General features: G+C 42.7%; 1 protein-coding gene across 1 annotated transcript in view; it reads left to right on the top strand.

The window, feature by feature from the left end:
- The window catches only part of tpra (translocated promoter region a, nuclear basket protein), an 87,975-nt gene that overhangs the window by 11,395 nt on the left and 58,553 nt on the right, over positions 1–18,027 (top strand). Inside the window, 12 exon segments of the mRNA XM_034103771.2 lie at positions 2,323–2,427; positions 2,541–2,599; positions 10,349–10,439; positions 10,601–10,704; positions 11,296–11,460; positions 11,986–12,078; positions 13,892–13,972; positions 14,095–14,182; positions 14,479–14,616; positions 14,694–14,788; positions 15,359–15,556; positions 15,684–15,791. Coding sequence (XP_033959662.1) covers positions 2,323–2,427; positions 2,541–2,599; positions 10,349–10,439; positions 10,601–10,704; positions 11,296–11,460; positions 11,986–12,078; positions 13,892–13,972; positions 14,095–14,182; positions 14,479–14,616; positions 14,694–14,788; positions 15,359–15,556; positions 15,684–15,791 — 1,325 coding nt within the window.

Below are 18,027 nucleotides of genomic sequence, written 5' to 3'. Positions count from 1 at the left end.
CATAGTCCGGTAATTATTTACACTCTAAGAAGAGTCCTACACAACAGACATGGCGTCAAAAAGGAGTAATGTGTGGAAATACTTCGACCAGGTTAGTGAGTGCGGTGTAGAGGTCAAACTATGCCAAATTAAACTTACACTGAACAAAAATATAAATGCAACACTTTTGCTCCCATTTTTCATGAGATGAACTCAAAGATCTAAAACATTTTCTATTTACACAAAATAACCATTTCTCTCAAATATTGTTCACAAATCTGAAAAAATCTGTAATAGTGAGCACTTCTCCTTTGCCGAGATAATCCATCCCACCTCACAGGTGTGGCATATCAAGATGCTGATTAGACAGCATGATTATTGCCACAATAAAAGGCCACTCTGAAACGTGCAGTTTTGCTTTATTGGGGGGGTCCGAAAACCAGTCAGTATCTGGTGTGACCACCATTTGCCTCACGCAGTGCAACACATCTCCTTGGCATAGAGTTGATCAGGTTGGTGATTGTGGCCTGTGGAATGTTGGTCCACTCCTCTTCAATGGCTGTGCGAAGTTGCTGGATATTGGCAGGAACTGGAACACGCTGTCGTATACGCCGATCCAGAGCATCCCAAACATGCTCAATGGGTGACATGTCCGGTGAGTATGCTGACCATGCAAGAACTGGGATGTTTTCAGCCTCCAGGAATTGTGTACAGATCCTTGCAACATGGGGCCGTGCATTATCATGCTGCAACATGAGGTGATGGTCGTGGATGAATGGCACAACAATGGGCCTCAGGATCTCGTCACGGTATCTCTGTGCATTCACAATGCCATCAATAAAATGCACCTGTGTTCGTCGTCCATAACATACGCCTGCCCATACCATAACCCCACCACCACCACGGGCCACTCCATTCACAACATTGACATCAGAAAACCGCTCACCCACACGACGCAACACACGCTGTCTGCCATCTGCCCTGAACAGTGAAAACCGGGATTCATCCGTGAAGAGAACACCTCTCCAACGTGCCAGACGCCATCGAATGTGAGCATTTGCCCACTCAAGTCGGTTACGACGACGAACCGGAGTCAGGTGGAGACCCCGATGAGGACGACGAGCATGCAGATGAGCTTCCCTGAGACGGTTTCTGACAGTTTGTGCAGAAATTCTTTGGTTATGCAAACCGATTGTTGCAGCAGCTGTCCGAGTGGCTGCTCTCAGACCATCTTGGAGGTGAACATGCTGGATGTGGAGGTCCTGGGCTGGTGTGGTTACACGTGGTCTGCGGTTGTGAGGCCGGTTGGATGTACTGCCAAATTATCTGAAACGCCTTTGGAGACGGCTTATGGTAGAGAGATGAACATTCAATTCACGGGCAACAGCTCTGGTGGACATTCCTGCGGTCAGCATACCAATTGCACGCTCCCTCAGAACTTGCGACATCTGTGGCATTGTGCTGTGTGATAAAACTGAACATTTCAGAGTGGCCTTTTATTGTGGCCAGCCTAAGGCACACCTGTGCAATAATCATGCTGTCTAATCAGCATCTTGATATGCCACACCTGTGAGGTGGGATGGATTATCTCAGCAAAGGAAGAAGTGCTCACTATCACACATTTTTTCAGATTTGTGAACAATATTTGAGAGAAATGGTTATTTTGTGTATAAAGAAAATGTTATAGATCTTTGTGTTCATCTCATGAAAAATGGGAGCAAAAAAAAAAGTGTTGCATTTATATTTTTGTTCAGTGTATATATACATACTATACCTTCTATACCCGCAACCTCCGTTCCAGCTGAGAGGGTGTTCTCTACAGCTGGCCTGATTGTGAATCGCCTCCTTTATATATACAGTCTATGCTCCGCACACACATCTCCCCTGAGCATGTAGACATGCTCATATTTTTATATATTGAATAGCTGCATTCTGTGCATAGGCCCTGTTATAGGTTTTTGATGTTTTAAGCATGAAAGCTGTAGGCCTATAGCTGTCAAACTGTGATCACCAGTTAAATACATTTGACAAATTCAACTTGGTTTCTACACTTATTTGAACATGTATGTATTTCCAAAAATTCTTGAAAAAAAATTGGGTTAAAAAAAATTCGGAAAAAAATGTGACCAAAATTTGTACCAAAAAAAAGTTTTACCCACAATTTTTTTTATAGGATATGTACATTTCGGGTTAACCGGTTAGCCGTTTTTTGGGGGGTCGAATATACATTTGCTTTCAAATTCCCATCCCTAATTTGTATGTCCTGTGGCACATGAATAAACCATTTGCTAGAGAGTTCTGAGGTCTGATATGTATTCCTGTTGATGTCCTCCTCCCCTACAGAACAGCAGTACTTTGACCTTGAGAAGAGACTGGCTGAGAGTCAGGAGCAGATCCTGTCTGCCACCAGAGACCTGCAGACACTCGTGGAGAAAGAAAAAAAACTCAGTGAGTTTAACACACACATTCTTTTCTTTCAGTTTTTTCGGGCACCCGTGCTTTAAGTTAACGGTTACCACTTTGATCGTCAGTGTTAACTGTGTCTTTTTGTCTTTGTGCAGATGAAGAGCTGAGCACTCTGAAGGGAATTGAGGCCCCTGAAGATAAACCACCACAACAGGTATGTTCCTTATGAATATCCATTCAAGTGTTTATAATGTTCTGATATTGTTTGGTTATGATGGTTACGTTTACATTGTTATTTGTCTTCAGTCACTTTTATAAAAATAAAAAAACAAGTAGGCCTACAGTTTTTTCGTTGTTTAAACTTTTTATTTAACGATGCATTTGAATAAATGTAATTTTCGTTTTAGAAGTTAAGTGACATTGAAGACGCTTATATTAAAGTGCACTGCATTTCACAATGTTGTTTTTAGATTTAGTTGAAAGTAAAAAATGCATTTGCATGGTGTTAGTGACATTGGTTATTTCAATCTTAACTGATATTTCATGTGTTTTTATTAGGGCTGTCAGTCGATTAAAATATTTAATCGCATGATTGTCCATAGTTAATCGCGATTAATTGCAAATTAATCGCACATTTTTGATCTGTTCTAAATGATCTCCTCTTGGATGTTCTCCTTGACCCTCAGAGAAGGAGAAAATGTCGTGTCTTTCAGGCATGTCCTTTCCTAACAAAAATGACAGGAAACATAAAACATATTATTGCAGAACAAGTGTGTTATTTATGAAAGCGGTGTGTTTAGGGGCTGTAGATATAATTATTTTGTAATTAAGTATTTTTTTTTATTTCAACAGTCGGCTAAAACAATCAGATTATGAATGAACAGTATGAAGTTCATCAACATTGAAATATGTTATTATCAAAATAATATTTAACTGTTATCAAAACGTAGTGCAACTGTAGAAGCTTGCTCTGTTGTCTCACTGAAAGAATAACTTTTACCACGTTTTTACAGACAATATTGAGAGATAAATAGTAGCAGTTCTCACTATGTGTTATATCTTTGCCTTCAATACATTAAATTAGAAAGCTGACAAAATCATATTGCTAAATGTAACTTTTTTCATGGAAAAACCCCTCAACTTAACTGATGTGTAGGTGATCTAGTATTTAGTATTGTTTAATGGAATGTATATCAGTGTATTCAAGTCAATACTTCATTCATTTAAACCAATATCTTTCTTGATTCTGTGTACAGTATGAAAAATAGAGTCTTTGTACCTGTGCTGAAATTCACTGCTGTGAGGGAGCGTCCACACTACAGCTTCAAAAATAGCTTGGAGCTGGGCGTGTCTGGAGCTTGGGGATTTTATTCAAGCAACACGACCAACAACCAATCACATGAATCTCCCGCCCCCGACATACAAAGCAAAAACCCCCCGGGGATTTTATGCGAGCAATATATATATATATTATATATATATATATATATATATATATATATATATATATATATATATATATATATAAACTCCCCAAACAGGCGAAAACCTACCAGTTTCCCCCACTGTCTCTGCCACCTCCCTCCATGCCTGGTTCCTCCGGTTTGTATCCCGGTAGGTGAAGAGGGTCTGGTCATACAAAACCGGGTGATTTGCTACGGCGATAGTTAGTTTCTCCTCCGACTTTTTTTGAAATATAGAAATGAACGGCGGGATATCTCTCCCAGCTTAGACGCGGTTTGATTAGCTACGGCTTCAGCTGTCAGATTTTGGGAAACGGGATTTGATTGGCTGGCGCTGGCTACTCCGGCGTCTCAGGCGACAGAAGTTTCACATTGTTCAACTTCTGTCGCCTGAGACGGACCGCTCTGCTACCCACAATTCAGTTCGGCGAAAAAGCGCGGCTACGTGACGTCACCCCATTGAAAGTGAATGGGCAGATTGGAGCTTTCGACGCTGTCGACGCTGTAGTGTGGACGGGCCGTGAGGAGTCCAGTTCTGTCTCTCACTCTCTGGTCCAGCCTGTCTGCATCACCTGGACACCTTAAACAAACAGATATATATGTAAAGTACCATGTGTACAAACAATATAACTGATTCTCTGCTGTTGAACATGTTGGATTGTGTATTGTCCGAGTCAGGGTCCTTTTTATTTTACTGTAACTTTGGAAGTTGTGTTACCAATGCTTACTGTTTATTTGATATCAATTTGTAATACAATTAATAAAAACAACAAGGTTTGGGTTCGTTCTTCAGATGACTGTGACGTTAACGTGTAAGCTCAATAATGAACTCCAGCTCAACCAACCCTATTATATCTAAGTAATCATCTTGAAATATGACATTAATAATTGTAATATACACACATCTTATTGTGAGGTTGATTTCACATACACTACTTCGACGTTAGCTTGTCTACATACTTGAGCATAGCCAATTTAAATTAACCTTAGCGATGCATACAGTTCCTCCTACATAATAAAATATCTCTAAGTTACAAGGATGACCTTATTTTATCAACCTGAAACAGAAGCCGTTTGTTGTACAGTATTATCCCGCTAACACTTGTCTATTTTGTTTTAACCTTTATATATACAGTCTATGATTTAACTTGGGGGCTACGATTAGCACCGTTGTAGCACACATAAATAAAGCACTCGAATTCACTTACCGCAAAACCGCATGCATGGACCGTCTGTTTCAACCGCAGAGCGAGTCACAATAGTCCGATATATATATATATATATATATATATATATATATATATATATATAATATATTATATATATACTATATATATATATATATATATATATATTAGTGCTGTCAAAATTATCGCGTTAACGGCGGTAATTAATTTTTTTAATTAATAGCGTTAAAATATTTAACGCATGTGCAGAATGGCCCGCCCCATACGTGCCACCAGTGGCAGCGCCAGGGTATGGCTGGGGTAGGCTACACCCATACCAAGAAATGGCTTAGCCCCACCATGAAAAATGATGTTAAAGTAAGCAAAATAAAGTCTGCCAACTCGCGCGGAGTAAATTGCACAGACAGCAGTTAGTAAGATTGATTTCAGTAGCCACGGTTTTGAAAACTTTTGTCACGTAGTGATCGTCTTCTCAATAGAACATCTTTGATAACGGCGTGGTGTTGTTGCAGGAAGTCCCGACGGAGAATACTTTTGCTGTAGTACAGGGGTGCACATAACTGGTACGCAGGTTATGTGCGTAATCTGAAATGCGTACCGTCACTTGTGTCACAAAGCGCATTTGCGTACCGACGTACTTGTGAAGCTTTTCCAGAAGGCGGTTAGATCCCCGGACGACAGAGTCGGTCTCCGTGTGCACAGACAGGCTGCTGTTAACGTCGGTCTGTACAACGGAACTGTGCCAAAACTACGCCAACCGGCTGCGGAGGGAGACTCCCCCCTTCACTGGAGAACTGCGCTAAAACAGCTGATCACAACGTTCACGCTCTGTGGTCACGAAGTACTCCACTAGCCCCCCCCCCCCCCCCCCTCTGTCGACTTTCCTGAAGTACTCCCCCGTTGATAGAAATCAACACGTAATGAATTAAGACCCCACGGTTTGATGATTGATAGGTGTGTGGGTTGTCTTTCATTTTGACACACAGAAAAATGTTATAATAAACTTAGATACTTTATGTTAAATGGATATATCCGCCTTCTTTCATTTATCTTTCCATTCCCACAACAATATACATAAATAAATGGCATATTTTGGACATAGTTCAAATGGTGATTAATCATGATTAATTAATTTTTAAACTGTGATTAATCTGATTAAAAATTGTAATTGTTTGACAGCCCTAATATATATATATCAGGGTTTCCGCTAGGATTTTTTCTCGCCGGTCAAATGTCCTGGCAGAATCTATTTTACCGGACATATTTGAAACTTACCGGTCATATTTCAATAATAATAAGAGTTGTGTAGCAGAGTTTCCGTTAGCAGGTAATTACCGGACTATGAGCAGATATGCTTCAGTTTAAAACTCAGTTCACGGGGCTCATTTTTATATTGCTTCAGTTTATAATCGTAACAGATCAAAAAATTCATTTTTCAATAAATGATTCCACAAACAACAAACAACATAATTATTACATTCAAACAAACTGCTTGTAGTAGATAACGTACATTATTCAGAAGTTTACATCAACTTTGAATAATAACACGGGAGAAACGGATCCTCTCTTTTCCTCTCTCTCTCCCTCCCTCTCTCTCCCTCCCCTCTCTCCCTCCCTCTCTCTCCTGACAGCCCGTCAGTTTCTCATGCAGCTCCTGCAGCTCGCTAAACAGAGGGCGGGGCTTCAGGTGATCATGCAGAGCTGCGTGTCTCGGTCAGACTCAGCAGCTGATCTGATCTCTCTCTCGCGTCCGGTTAAACTTCACTCGCGTTTATGTCCATATCGATCAGATCCAGCTCTCCTGATCGGCCTTTATAGAGAGCACCGATCAAACTATTAAGAGTGAATATAGGCCGATAATGACCGGCGGCCGATCGATCGGAGCCTCCCTAATTATTACCAGACATTTTGACCGGCAGGTTTTGAATTTACCGGTTTTTAATCAATTTTACCAGCTAAAAACCGGTAATTACCGGCTAACGGAAACCCTGATATATATATATATATATATATATATATATATATAAAAGCATGAAGAACAAACAAACACGGCCGCGGTCAAGTTGTGTTCCCTGGATGAACTGAGCAGGCAGAGTCCCAGTAGCTTCACGGAGCAGCTAGCAGAGAGACAAGAAGCTAGCAGCAGCAGTCACTTGACAGAGCAGTCACTCAATGTGACCACGCCCTAATGTATGCAAAAACTTTAAGACCTAATATAAATAAAAGGGTCGTGTTGGAAAACAATTCACTCACAGATCCATAATCATGAAGGTGGAATCTAACTATATTCATAATAATATCTATTGCATCCATGGGTAGAAACTTGTTTTTTTATGCTGTAAAGTTGGGCATTTTAACATGGGGGTCTATGGACATCTATCGGCCAATATATGAACTGCAGTGTGTGGCACTTCCGTATTGGTGTCCCGGCTCTTCCCCAGAGTTTGCCGCTTGGGTTCAACGCGTCATAGAGCGACCAAGTCATTTCATTGGACGAGAGGTAGGGGTGGGCGATATTGAAAAATGTAATATCACGATATGTTTCAAGCAGTATCACGATAGACGATATTTATCACGATATTTTTTCATGTCGGTTATTATGGTTATTTTTCAAGTTACTTAACAGAACAACCACCTACAAGGTAACAAAAATAAAAAGGAGTAACAGACCAAAATACCATTTCAAGCTGGTTTTAATTCTGCAATGAATCCCTGAATGAACAATTCAACAGGAATTTTGATATGGCTTCCTCAGTGTTCAAGTAGGTAGGCCTACGCTCTACACAACAAACGTCAACACTGGTTTCTTCACCAAGTCAAGTGCACTCTCTTGCTAAATAAAATAAAAATATTCAAGGCACAGTTTCTCAGTATAAAAATTCACTTTCTGTTTTAGGTAGCACTAGCAGTGATGTAACATCAATACACATGAAAAGGAGAGTAAAACATAACTAAGTAAAACAAAACATCAATGAGGAAAGGTCAGTGCCAAACAATTAAAATGTAAACTTTAGACTAGAAGTGCAATCAAAGACTTTAACATAACTGAACAACAAGGGAAAAACAATATAAATACCTTATTGATAAAATAAAATATAAGCCAACAGAATCAACCAAGACAATAAATGAAGTTCAATACTGTCTGAATCCTGACAGCTTGGTTTTTACTAACGGCCCGTCCACACTACAGCGTCGACAGCGTAGAAAGCTCCAATCTGCCCATTCACTTTCAATGGGGTGACGTCACGTAGCCGCGCTTTTTCGCCGAACTGAATTGTGGGTAGCAGAGCGGTCCGTCTCAGGCGTCTCCGGCGACAGAAGTTGAACAATGTTCAACTTCTGACGCCGGAGTAGCCAGCGCCAGCCAATCAAATCCCGTTTCCCAAAATCTGACAGCTGAAGCCGTAGCCAATCAAACCGCGTCTAAGCTGGGAGAGATATCCCGCCGTTCATTTCTATATTTCAAAAAAAGTCGGAGGAGAAACTAACTATCGCCGTAGCGAATCACCCGGTTTTGTATGACCAGACCCTCTTCACCTACTGGGATACAAACCGGAGGAACCAGGCATGGAGGGAGGTGGCAGAGACAGTGGGGGAAACTGGTAGGTTTTCGCCTGTTTGGGGAGTTTATATATATATATATATATATATATATATATATATATTGCTTGCATAAAATCCCCGGGGGTTTTTGCTTTGTATGTCGGGGGCGGGAGATTCATGTGATTGGTTGTTGGTCGTGTTGCTTGAATAAAATCCCCAAGCTCCAGACACGCCCAGCTCCAAGCTATTTTTGAAGCTGTAGTGTGGATGCTCCGTGACCGGTATCAGTATTTAGTTACTTCGGCATCATTTTGAAACGTGTATTACAATTAAATCACGGTAAAATAGGTTAATTTTGTCGTAGTTGGTTTCCAACTACGACAAAATTAACCTATTTTACCGTGATTTAATATTTACATTGATATAAGCCCCGCCCCCTCCAGCGCGTCCTGTTTGAATGACAGGAGTAAACTCAGCTGACAGCCGCGGTGAAACTCCAGCGGTTAGGGTGAGAATATTCGCATTGCGTCCGTTGTGAACGCAGCATAACGCAGTTCAGAAACCACTGTTCTGACGCTTTTAAAGCAACTTCGAGATGTTAACAGTATCACGGGCACGCAGGCCATGGTGGCCGTAGGACGTACAATTATTTTCAGGGCTTCACGGCCAGACCGGCCGTCATGGCTGCCGGGAAAATCCTACCCTGGTGCACTATCACGATAGATATGATATCTCTGAAAAGGCATATCGTGGAGACCTAATATCGTCCCGACGATATATATCGTCATATCGCCCACCCCAAACGAGAGGCATACTATGAGAGCTGGTCAGAGGGATGCGTTCAAATGTAGTCAGTAATTTGAGGAACTGTCGAAATGACGAACGCAGATAAAGTTGAGCTCGAAAATCCTCCAGCATCATTGAAGTCTCCGGTTTGGGAACATTTTGGTTTTGCAGTTACGTACAAGGATGACGAACAAAGACAGGTGGACCGAACCAAAGCTGTTTGTCGGCATTGTTCAACTACAATGTGTTACGTGGCTGGCAATACATCAAACTTGCACACTCATTTGAAAAGGCATCACCCGAACGTTTACTCGAGTACTGTACTTAGTACTAGTGTTGCACGGTGTACCGATACTTAAAAGGTACCGCGATACCCTGCCGTTAAAAACGTTACGATTCCTCCGTTTCATTAGTATCGGTACTTTAAGAATGATGGGGAAAAGTACTCCCGTGAGAAAGCGCCGTTTTAATAAGAGCCGTGTGTGTTCAGCGCTCTGCTTCCACTCCCTGCACTGCAGCCGTGCCTGCAGTCCCGCCCTCTCAAGCACGCACTAAGTGCCTCCCCTCTCAAGCACGCACTAAGTGCCTCCCCTCTCAAGCACGCACCAAGTGCCTCCCCTCTCTCGTGTTGAGACTATTAAACTCAAACTTATTCAATATATATTATTCCAAATATTTAGCATTTTCTAAAAGTATGGGCAGTTTTAAATTCCTTGTGTGTGTGTGTGTGTGTGTGTGTGTGTGTGTGTGTGTGTGTGTGTGTGTGTGTGTGTGTGTGTGTGTGTGTGTGTGTGTGTGTGTGTGTGTGTGTGTGTGTGGTGTGTGTGGTGTGTGTGTGTGTGTGTGTGTGTGTGTGTGTGTGTGTGTGTGTGTGTGTGTGTGTGTGTGTGTGTGTGTGTGTGTGTGGTGTGTGTGTGTGTGTGTGTGTGTGTGTGTGTGTGTGTGTGTGTGTGTGTGTGTGTGTGTGTGTGTGTGTGTGTGCAGCAAACCAAGGCCAAGTATGAGATTGAGGCGGAGAAGAGAGAGCTGGCGAGGCTGCTGGAGAAGAGAACACAGGAGGTGGAAAACCTCTCTGGTGAGATATCAGCTTTAACAAACTAACCTGGAAGCACTGCTTGTTAATATCTGTTTTCATAAGGAGATGTGCACTCTGAAGCAGAGACTACATCTTGTGTACGTAGGCGCTTGATTCAGATGAGTTGTTCGTGTTTCAGCTTCATGTTTTGTGTGTTGCAGAGGATGTGAAGCGTCTGAATGAGAAGCTGACGGAGACCAGTAAGGTGAAGACGGAGCTGCAGCTAAAACTGGACAATATACAGTCATCTGAAGCTTCTGTACAGGTACACACTACACTTCATTAAAAGAACAACATCTCAATATAACAACTCATGTCTAAATGCATTAAGCTGCAGTCTTACAAATGACCACTAGAGGCTCTCTTCAAGAAAACTCTTGGTTCTGTAATAAGTTAAAAACAACAAAAACACTCAAATCTTCTCAAACACAAAGTAAGTTGTGTTTCTAACAGAAGTTACATTCTTAACATCTAATGCAGCTTTCTCTAAAGTGTGTATATATTTTTATATGTCTGGCTAATCCTCCTTCCACAAATCAATTTGTTTGCGTTTCCAATTACTAATGAAACCAGCATGTTTATGGCTTGTTATCTCCACAGATAAGTGGCCAAAGCAGATACAAAGACTCTGAATCACACATGTCCCTGTTCGGCTTAATATTAATGTGCGTTTGTTCTGTGATGTGACCACAAGTAGTCCACTTGCAATCAGATGACATGTTTATGCAAGGTCTAAAAGAGTATAACTGATCCATTGATCACTCGGTACATAAATGAGGTTTCTGCATAATAGTAGATCCAGTGCTAACCACAAGGCTCAGATTGTTCATTTGCCATTTGGGTTTGTATGATGTAGCACCGAGAGACGCGTATGGAGCAGGAGAAAGAGTTGCACGAGAAGAACATCTCCTGGTTAACAGAACAGCTGAAGACCAAAACTGAAGAGCTGCTGAACACCACCAGAGAGAAAGGCAAAGAGATACTGGAACTGCAGGGCAGTCTGAAGAGCACCAAGGAGCAGGTAACGGTCAAACACAAACTCAGCGTGGGATACATGCAGCTCGTAATGCCACTGACTTTGGAATGTAAAACACACGTCAATGTGACCGTGGGTGTGCTGTTCTCCTCTCTGTGGACATAGCCTTCTGGGTGGAATATGAGACAGTCAGTTGGCTACTTTATATTAATTCTTCAGGGCTTTTAAAACGTTGCTGTTGTGTCTTTTGAGCTTGACCAGCTACGTTGTAGAATATAGAATCCAAATGATTTATTCTAGTAGGTTTTAACATGCATAGAGCTCGCTTTGGTGTATTATTGTGTATCAATTAAAAGTCAAAGTATTGCAAAAATCAACAAGCATAAATATATATAATATATGTAAATGTTCACAGAACAAAAGTATATTCCCTAAATCTAAGGGATAGAACACACATGTGATCTGTCTGCCCTCTGATGTCACGTTTCATTTGAATGACTCATCACAAAGAAAGACATTGTGAAGCATGGCATCCGATCAGACTTTTGAAATGTGATGCCTCTTCTGCAGGTGACCCGACTGGAAAGACAGCTGAGCTCTCTGAAGCAAACCAGGGAAAGCCAGAGTAAAAGAGCTGACGATCTGAACAACAAACTGAAGCAGGTAATACAAACACACGCTGTGGTCTCAGCCATGAGCTTCGTTCAGAGTATGGACAGCAGGAGCGCTGAAGGTCCTCACACCACTGTCAGGTCCTTAAAGGTTCCGTGTCATGGCCATTTCCACTGATCATAATTCCATTGTTGAGGTCTACTAGAATAGATTTAAATTGTGCACTTTTCCAAACTCACATTGGTTTCTCACACAGCATCTCTGTACACTACGTGTATTCACTGAATTTCACTCTCTGCCTTTAACGGCTCGTTGGAGCTCCAATAGCTCCAGCCCCCACCCTCCCTGTGAGCACAGTGTGCTCTGATTGGTCGGGACGTTGTGAATCGCGCTGAGCTGCGTGGAGGTGTGGTTTCCTTGTTTAGTGATACACAGCCAAACTCATCCTGAGCACACACAAAGTCACAGCCGAAGTAGAAACAATAAGTGTGGCTTGATATTGAGTAAGAAACAGGTTGATAAACGCTGTGAGAATGGGTCTGCAGAGAGATCCCAACTGTCTGTTATCAGCCTGCAGCCAGGGAGGAGAGATCAGCAGAGCTGCTGCACTGAGGCTGCGGCCACACGAGGACGACAACGGCTAAACGCATAGGATTAACGCAAACGCAAAAAAGCTTCCGTCCACACGCAATAGTTATCCGGATAGTGTCTGTCCACACGAGACCGCTCCGTTTAGCTCCAACCGCTGGAGAAGCTGCAGTACATATGCCGAGCCTGTACGTGGCGCTGTAACTTCCTCCACAAAAGCAGCGAAGAAGCATGGTTGTCATGGTTGCCCTTCTGTTTATTCTCCGCGGTGGGGGCCGAGGGAACCGGGCAGAGTTTTTCGCCAGTCAAGTCAACGTGTATTAAAGTTTAAATCTTCCGGACAAAATTATAAAAGTGCCGGTCAAAGGTCTTCTTTGTTATTTATTGAGCTTTAAAGATAAATAATCTGAATTCAGGGTGCAGTTTACTTTGACGCGGGGGTGAGCAGCAGAGGTGGGGAGAGGCGGGGCTATTGCGCAATCACTATCAGTGATCTGAAAATGTTCGGATAGGGCGTACACACGGAGCCGTTGGACCCCCCAGAGCGTTGCGCATGCCGTTCTATCCACCTTGGGACCCGTTATCGTTTCCTCAGTCGTTTAGTGCCATATTCGGTCGTCCTCGTGTGGCCGAACTGTCTATATGACACTAAACAGTAACGCAAACGACCGAATTCGTCCTCGTGTGGCCGCAGCCTGAGTGTGTGAGGAAGTCCGTGGATTGGTCAATTTGGACCAATCAGCGGGGGCTTAACGTAACGGCTCCATGGATTGGTTCCGGGTAACGCATGACCGTATCGCGTCATAGCTCTGGGCGCGGCTACTGGCCATTCGTACGTCACAATACCCAGGAAGTAAACAATGACGTATCTTCAACGAGGCGTTTTGGGGAGGTCTTCTCTGTGTTAGAGTTTTACTCGCTGCAGGGTGTACTTTGAGGGCTTTGACTCTGCAGACCGTTTACATGCACCTTCATAACACGAGGGGACGGGTGATAACCGGAAAGGTATGACCTGGGACCTTTCAAAGCAAGCTCTGAGGCATGTCCAGCTAGAAATACATATTTGAAAGAACCATAACGAGTGCTATAGAGACTTACATATAACTATTTTCTTTCAGTATACATTTTTCACTCTTAACTTAAAATGTACAGGAAAAGATGAAATGTTATCATGAGCGAAAAACACAAGTACAAATGAGACTAGTAAGGGCAGCTTAGAAATATGTAGAAACATATGTAGTGTTGTTAATTGTTTATGATGTGAATGTCCCTCCAGTCTAAAGACGAGCAGAGTGCCATGGAGCAGAAATACCGCAGTGAACTCAACGCTCACATGAAGCTGTCTTCTCTTTACAAGGTAACAATCACTTCAGGGCACTTGACATAGATATATATACTATTATAAATATATTCTATTCTTTCAGTTGTGTCATGTTTTTCCACGTATGTATTAAAGCGATGTGTGTGTTCTCCCTGTAGGGGTCAGCGGCAGACACGGGGGCAAAGAATCAGGAGCTGAGCAGAGCCGTGGAGGAGCTCAGCAAGCTGGTCAAAGACAGCGGGGAAGGTAGACACGTCTTTTACACCTGCACGTGTCTGCTGCACTTAATCCATCTGATTCATTTCTGAGTAGCTTCTCTTTTGTGAAACTATTCACCGTCATGACAATTCTCAGACTTGCAGGCAAGAAGCACTTTCAGCCTTTTAACCAAACGCTTTTTTTCAAACCTTGTTTCTGAGACGAGGGAACCTGATCCACGCACTTCCACTCATGTTTCACTGATCATTGTTTATGCTGAACTAAAGCGTGTGTCAAGCATAGAAGTATTCATATGTGATTGATCTAATTGTCTCTCTCTGCAGCCCACGAGGCTCTAGAGAAGAAGGTGTCTGAGGGAGAAGAAGTGAAGACGCGGCTTGAGGCAGAGCTCAGTGAGAAGCTCAAGAAAATGGAGAAAGAGCTGGAAAACGCCACGATGAAGGCCGCGGGCAAACACTGCTGTAAGAACACCTTCATGAGCAGTGTGTACATGTGCATTAGGTGTTAGTACAGGTGTATGAACTGTGTTGTGGTCCAGGTGTGCCCTCTCTGACTGACGAGCAGCTGGACGCCATGTGTCCGTCAGCTGCCAACATCGCTGCCATCGTCAAGCCCGGCATGAAGTTCTTTGATGTGAGTTAACGAGACGTATCGGGGCAGGATGATATCTTTGAACTGCTATCAGTAGCCTATTCCTACCATACATGTTCATCAGCTCAGCTCGATGCTACTGCAGTTATAGAAGCTGGTGGTTCTCTAAATCCAACCAGTAGAATACGGGTTGTGTATTGGCTCGTGTATCACTGCTTCTCCCACAAAATGATACTCACCCTGTGTCACCCATCACAATCAGGAACACTTTTATTTTGCATGCCGCAGTAAACCGAGAATCCCAAAGCTGAAAGAAGTATTGATGAATTGAAATAAACGGAGTCACTTTTAGCAACAGCAGAACTGCCACCAAGAGAAACTTTATATACACAAAGTGATTCTGTCTTTCAGCTCTTCCTTTTATGCTACAAAGCTTCATTTAAATTCCACAGAGAAAGACAATCGGATACCTTTTCCAATGACATGAAGGCACCGTTGATTGTGATTTATTTCCCGAGAACTGGCCGTGTGTTTAAGGCTGATGGGTCAGAGGCTGACCAGTGAAGTGAGACGGTCAGCATTACTGTGACACTTGTTCTCTGTGCTGTGCAGCTGTATAATGCATATGCAGAGTGTCAGACACACCTCCAGCTGGAGAAGCAGGAGACCTGCAGAGTGAACAGAGTTCTGGACGAGATCGTCATGGAGGTGGAGTCCAAGGGTCCGGTCCTGAAGCGTCAGAGGGAGGAGTACGAGAGCATGCAGAGGTCCATGGCTTCCCTGTGCAACAAGCTGGAGCAGGCCCGGAAGGTCAGCAAGGATGCACATTCATTCTGTTTGTCACATGTTGTACGTGTATTATCAAGAAGTAACTGTTCCCCTTTTCTCCCCTAGAAAAGGACATATTAAGTTTAACATGCTTTGTCTTTGTCATCAGGAGATCTACAGTTTGCAGAAAGAGAAAGAGGAGGCCAAGCAGCGCTGTGATTCCATAGAGAGAGAGAAACAGAGGATAGATAGGCAGCTGGAGGATACATCTACACAGGTACACACACTTCAAAGAAATCCATCTGATAAGTTCACATTACTATTCTGCCAATATGGTCATTCAGTATCGGCTGTCCAAAGAGCCAACGGGAACTGAACACAGGAGAAACACTGACATACACATGGTGGGTTCCACTACTTGTGTGTGCGTTTGAACACACACTCTGAACCCTTCCCTTATTATAAAGTATGTGCAGGCTCCCACCTCTGCCAGTGGCAACACGTGTGCATAGCTCAAAGCAATAAGGTGTTTTAATGACTTACTAATCATGTAAATAGGGAATTAAATAATATATTTCCTTAAAGTAATCCTGATTAAAATGCTAAACTAGAAGGATGAGCGCCACCCCCTCAATCTAAACCGTCCTCCATGTTTCTGTCCCCGCCACTTTCTGTTGGCAACGGACTTTCAAAATAATATGAATAATAAACTGTTAATGCAAGATCAAATACTTGTCGGCCTTAATGAATGAGTGCGGGGGGAGACCCACCGTGGGGACTTCATTCTCATGCTTTGACAGCTCTAAAAACAGAGGAGCGGCATTTCACACACACACACAACCACACTCTCACACACACACACACGCACGCACACACACACACACACACACACTTTGTATTGTTTTATTGTATTGTATGAGAGGTTCCAGGTTGAATTGAGGCGAATATTTGTAATGTTCAGGTTGTTCTGTTTAATAATCATGAGAATATTTGTCATTGTTCAAATGATAGTAAACATTAGCATAAAGCATATTTGTCCACTCATATGTTGATAAGAGTATTAAAAACTTGAAAAATATCCCTCTAAGGTACATTTAGAACAGATCAAAAATGTGCGATTAACTATGGACAATCATGCGATTAATCGCGATCATGGCCGTATCCACCATTGAGGTCACCGAGGTCCGGACCGCGGTAATATTCTCCGAGCTGTGCATAACAAAACTTGTGAAATAATTGCACTAAACGAGGTTCTTTGTAGTACTTCCATTTACTGACCATGGGGGCGCTGCATAACTACGTAGCCTCGATTAAAGCAAACAGAAGAAGACGACATGTATCAACAAACCACCGCAGCCCGGACTTGAACCGGAGCAGCGGAGGAGTGATGAGGTATCTAGAGATCTGAGTCCAGCGGCTGTTCATCAGGACATCATCTGACCAGCAGATCCTGTGTGAACGCTGTACGTTAGTCAGTGGACGTCCGACAATATGCACACTAACTTATAGGGATGTAACGATATACCGAATATCGCGGTATCGCGGTAAATAAACGTCCCAATACCGTCGTGAGACTGACAAAATCTACCGCCATTTTTTCTTTTTTAATTCATTTTTTTTTTTAAAACACTTTTTTTGTTTTAACCCTTTATTTAACCAGGTGGTCCCATTGAGATCATCGATCTCTTTTTCAAGAGAGACCTGTGCAACATGGCAGCAAGTAGGTTACAACATGAACATAAAACAACAGAACACAAAAGGACATGGTATTTACAGGGCTACATGTACACACCTAGAGACATTGACAAGTACCAACAGTATATTTATATCTCTGTCAATAAGCCTCACCTTCTTGGCAAACACTGTATTGTTTTTGAAGTGGTGGAGAGACGATGCACAGTTTGACCCACTGCTGTCACCCATGGCCAAAGCATATCTCTCCGTCCCACTGAGGGGGGGGCGGCGGTGTTATGCCGTGTGCATGCACCTCGCGGGAGCGCACACAGCGTAAAGCAAAACCTCCCAGACATGTGTTGATCTGTACACAAAGTACGGTTTGGAGACTATATCATTTCCTTTGGAGGGCAGCATAACACGGCATAACACCAGAGCCTCGCTGCGGGGGACACGCTGGCGCTGTTCCCAGTTTGTTCTAATCCGTCAAAATGACAGACTGCTTTCAGATTTTTTCTGTCATTGTTAAATAAAATATTCGGGTTAACGCGACCACTGCTGTCCCAGCAACATCAGCACCAAGCGAGAGTTTCTTCCAGAGCAGGGGATATTGTAAACGCCCCAAACATCCCAGCTTATAAATACTGGAAATGTGGACATTCTCATATTCCTAAAACCCTGTCTGATGATGCTGAGTGAGTGACTCGTGAGTTTGAGTTGAGTTACTTGAAAACTAAAGTGAAACTTGATTTATTTTATTGCGGGGGTCTGATTATTAAATGTCCTTGTTTATTTGTGAGATGCAGTGGCACAAAGAAAAGGCCTACTTGTTTGGTAGT

Source organism: Pseudochaenichthys georgianus, chromosome 17 (genome assembly GCF_902827115.2).
Source record: "Pseudochaenichthys georgianus chromosome 17, fPseGeo1.2, whole genome shotgun sequence".
NCBI classification, from domain to species: Eukaryota; Metazoa; Chordata; class Actinopteri; order Perciformes; family Channichthyidae; genus Pseudochaenichthys; species Pseudochaenichthys georgianus.
This window is presented reverse-complemented; position numbering and strand designations above follow the sequence as displayed.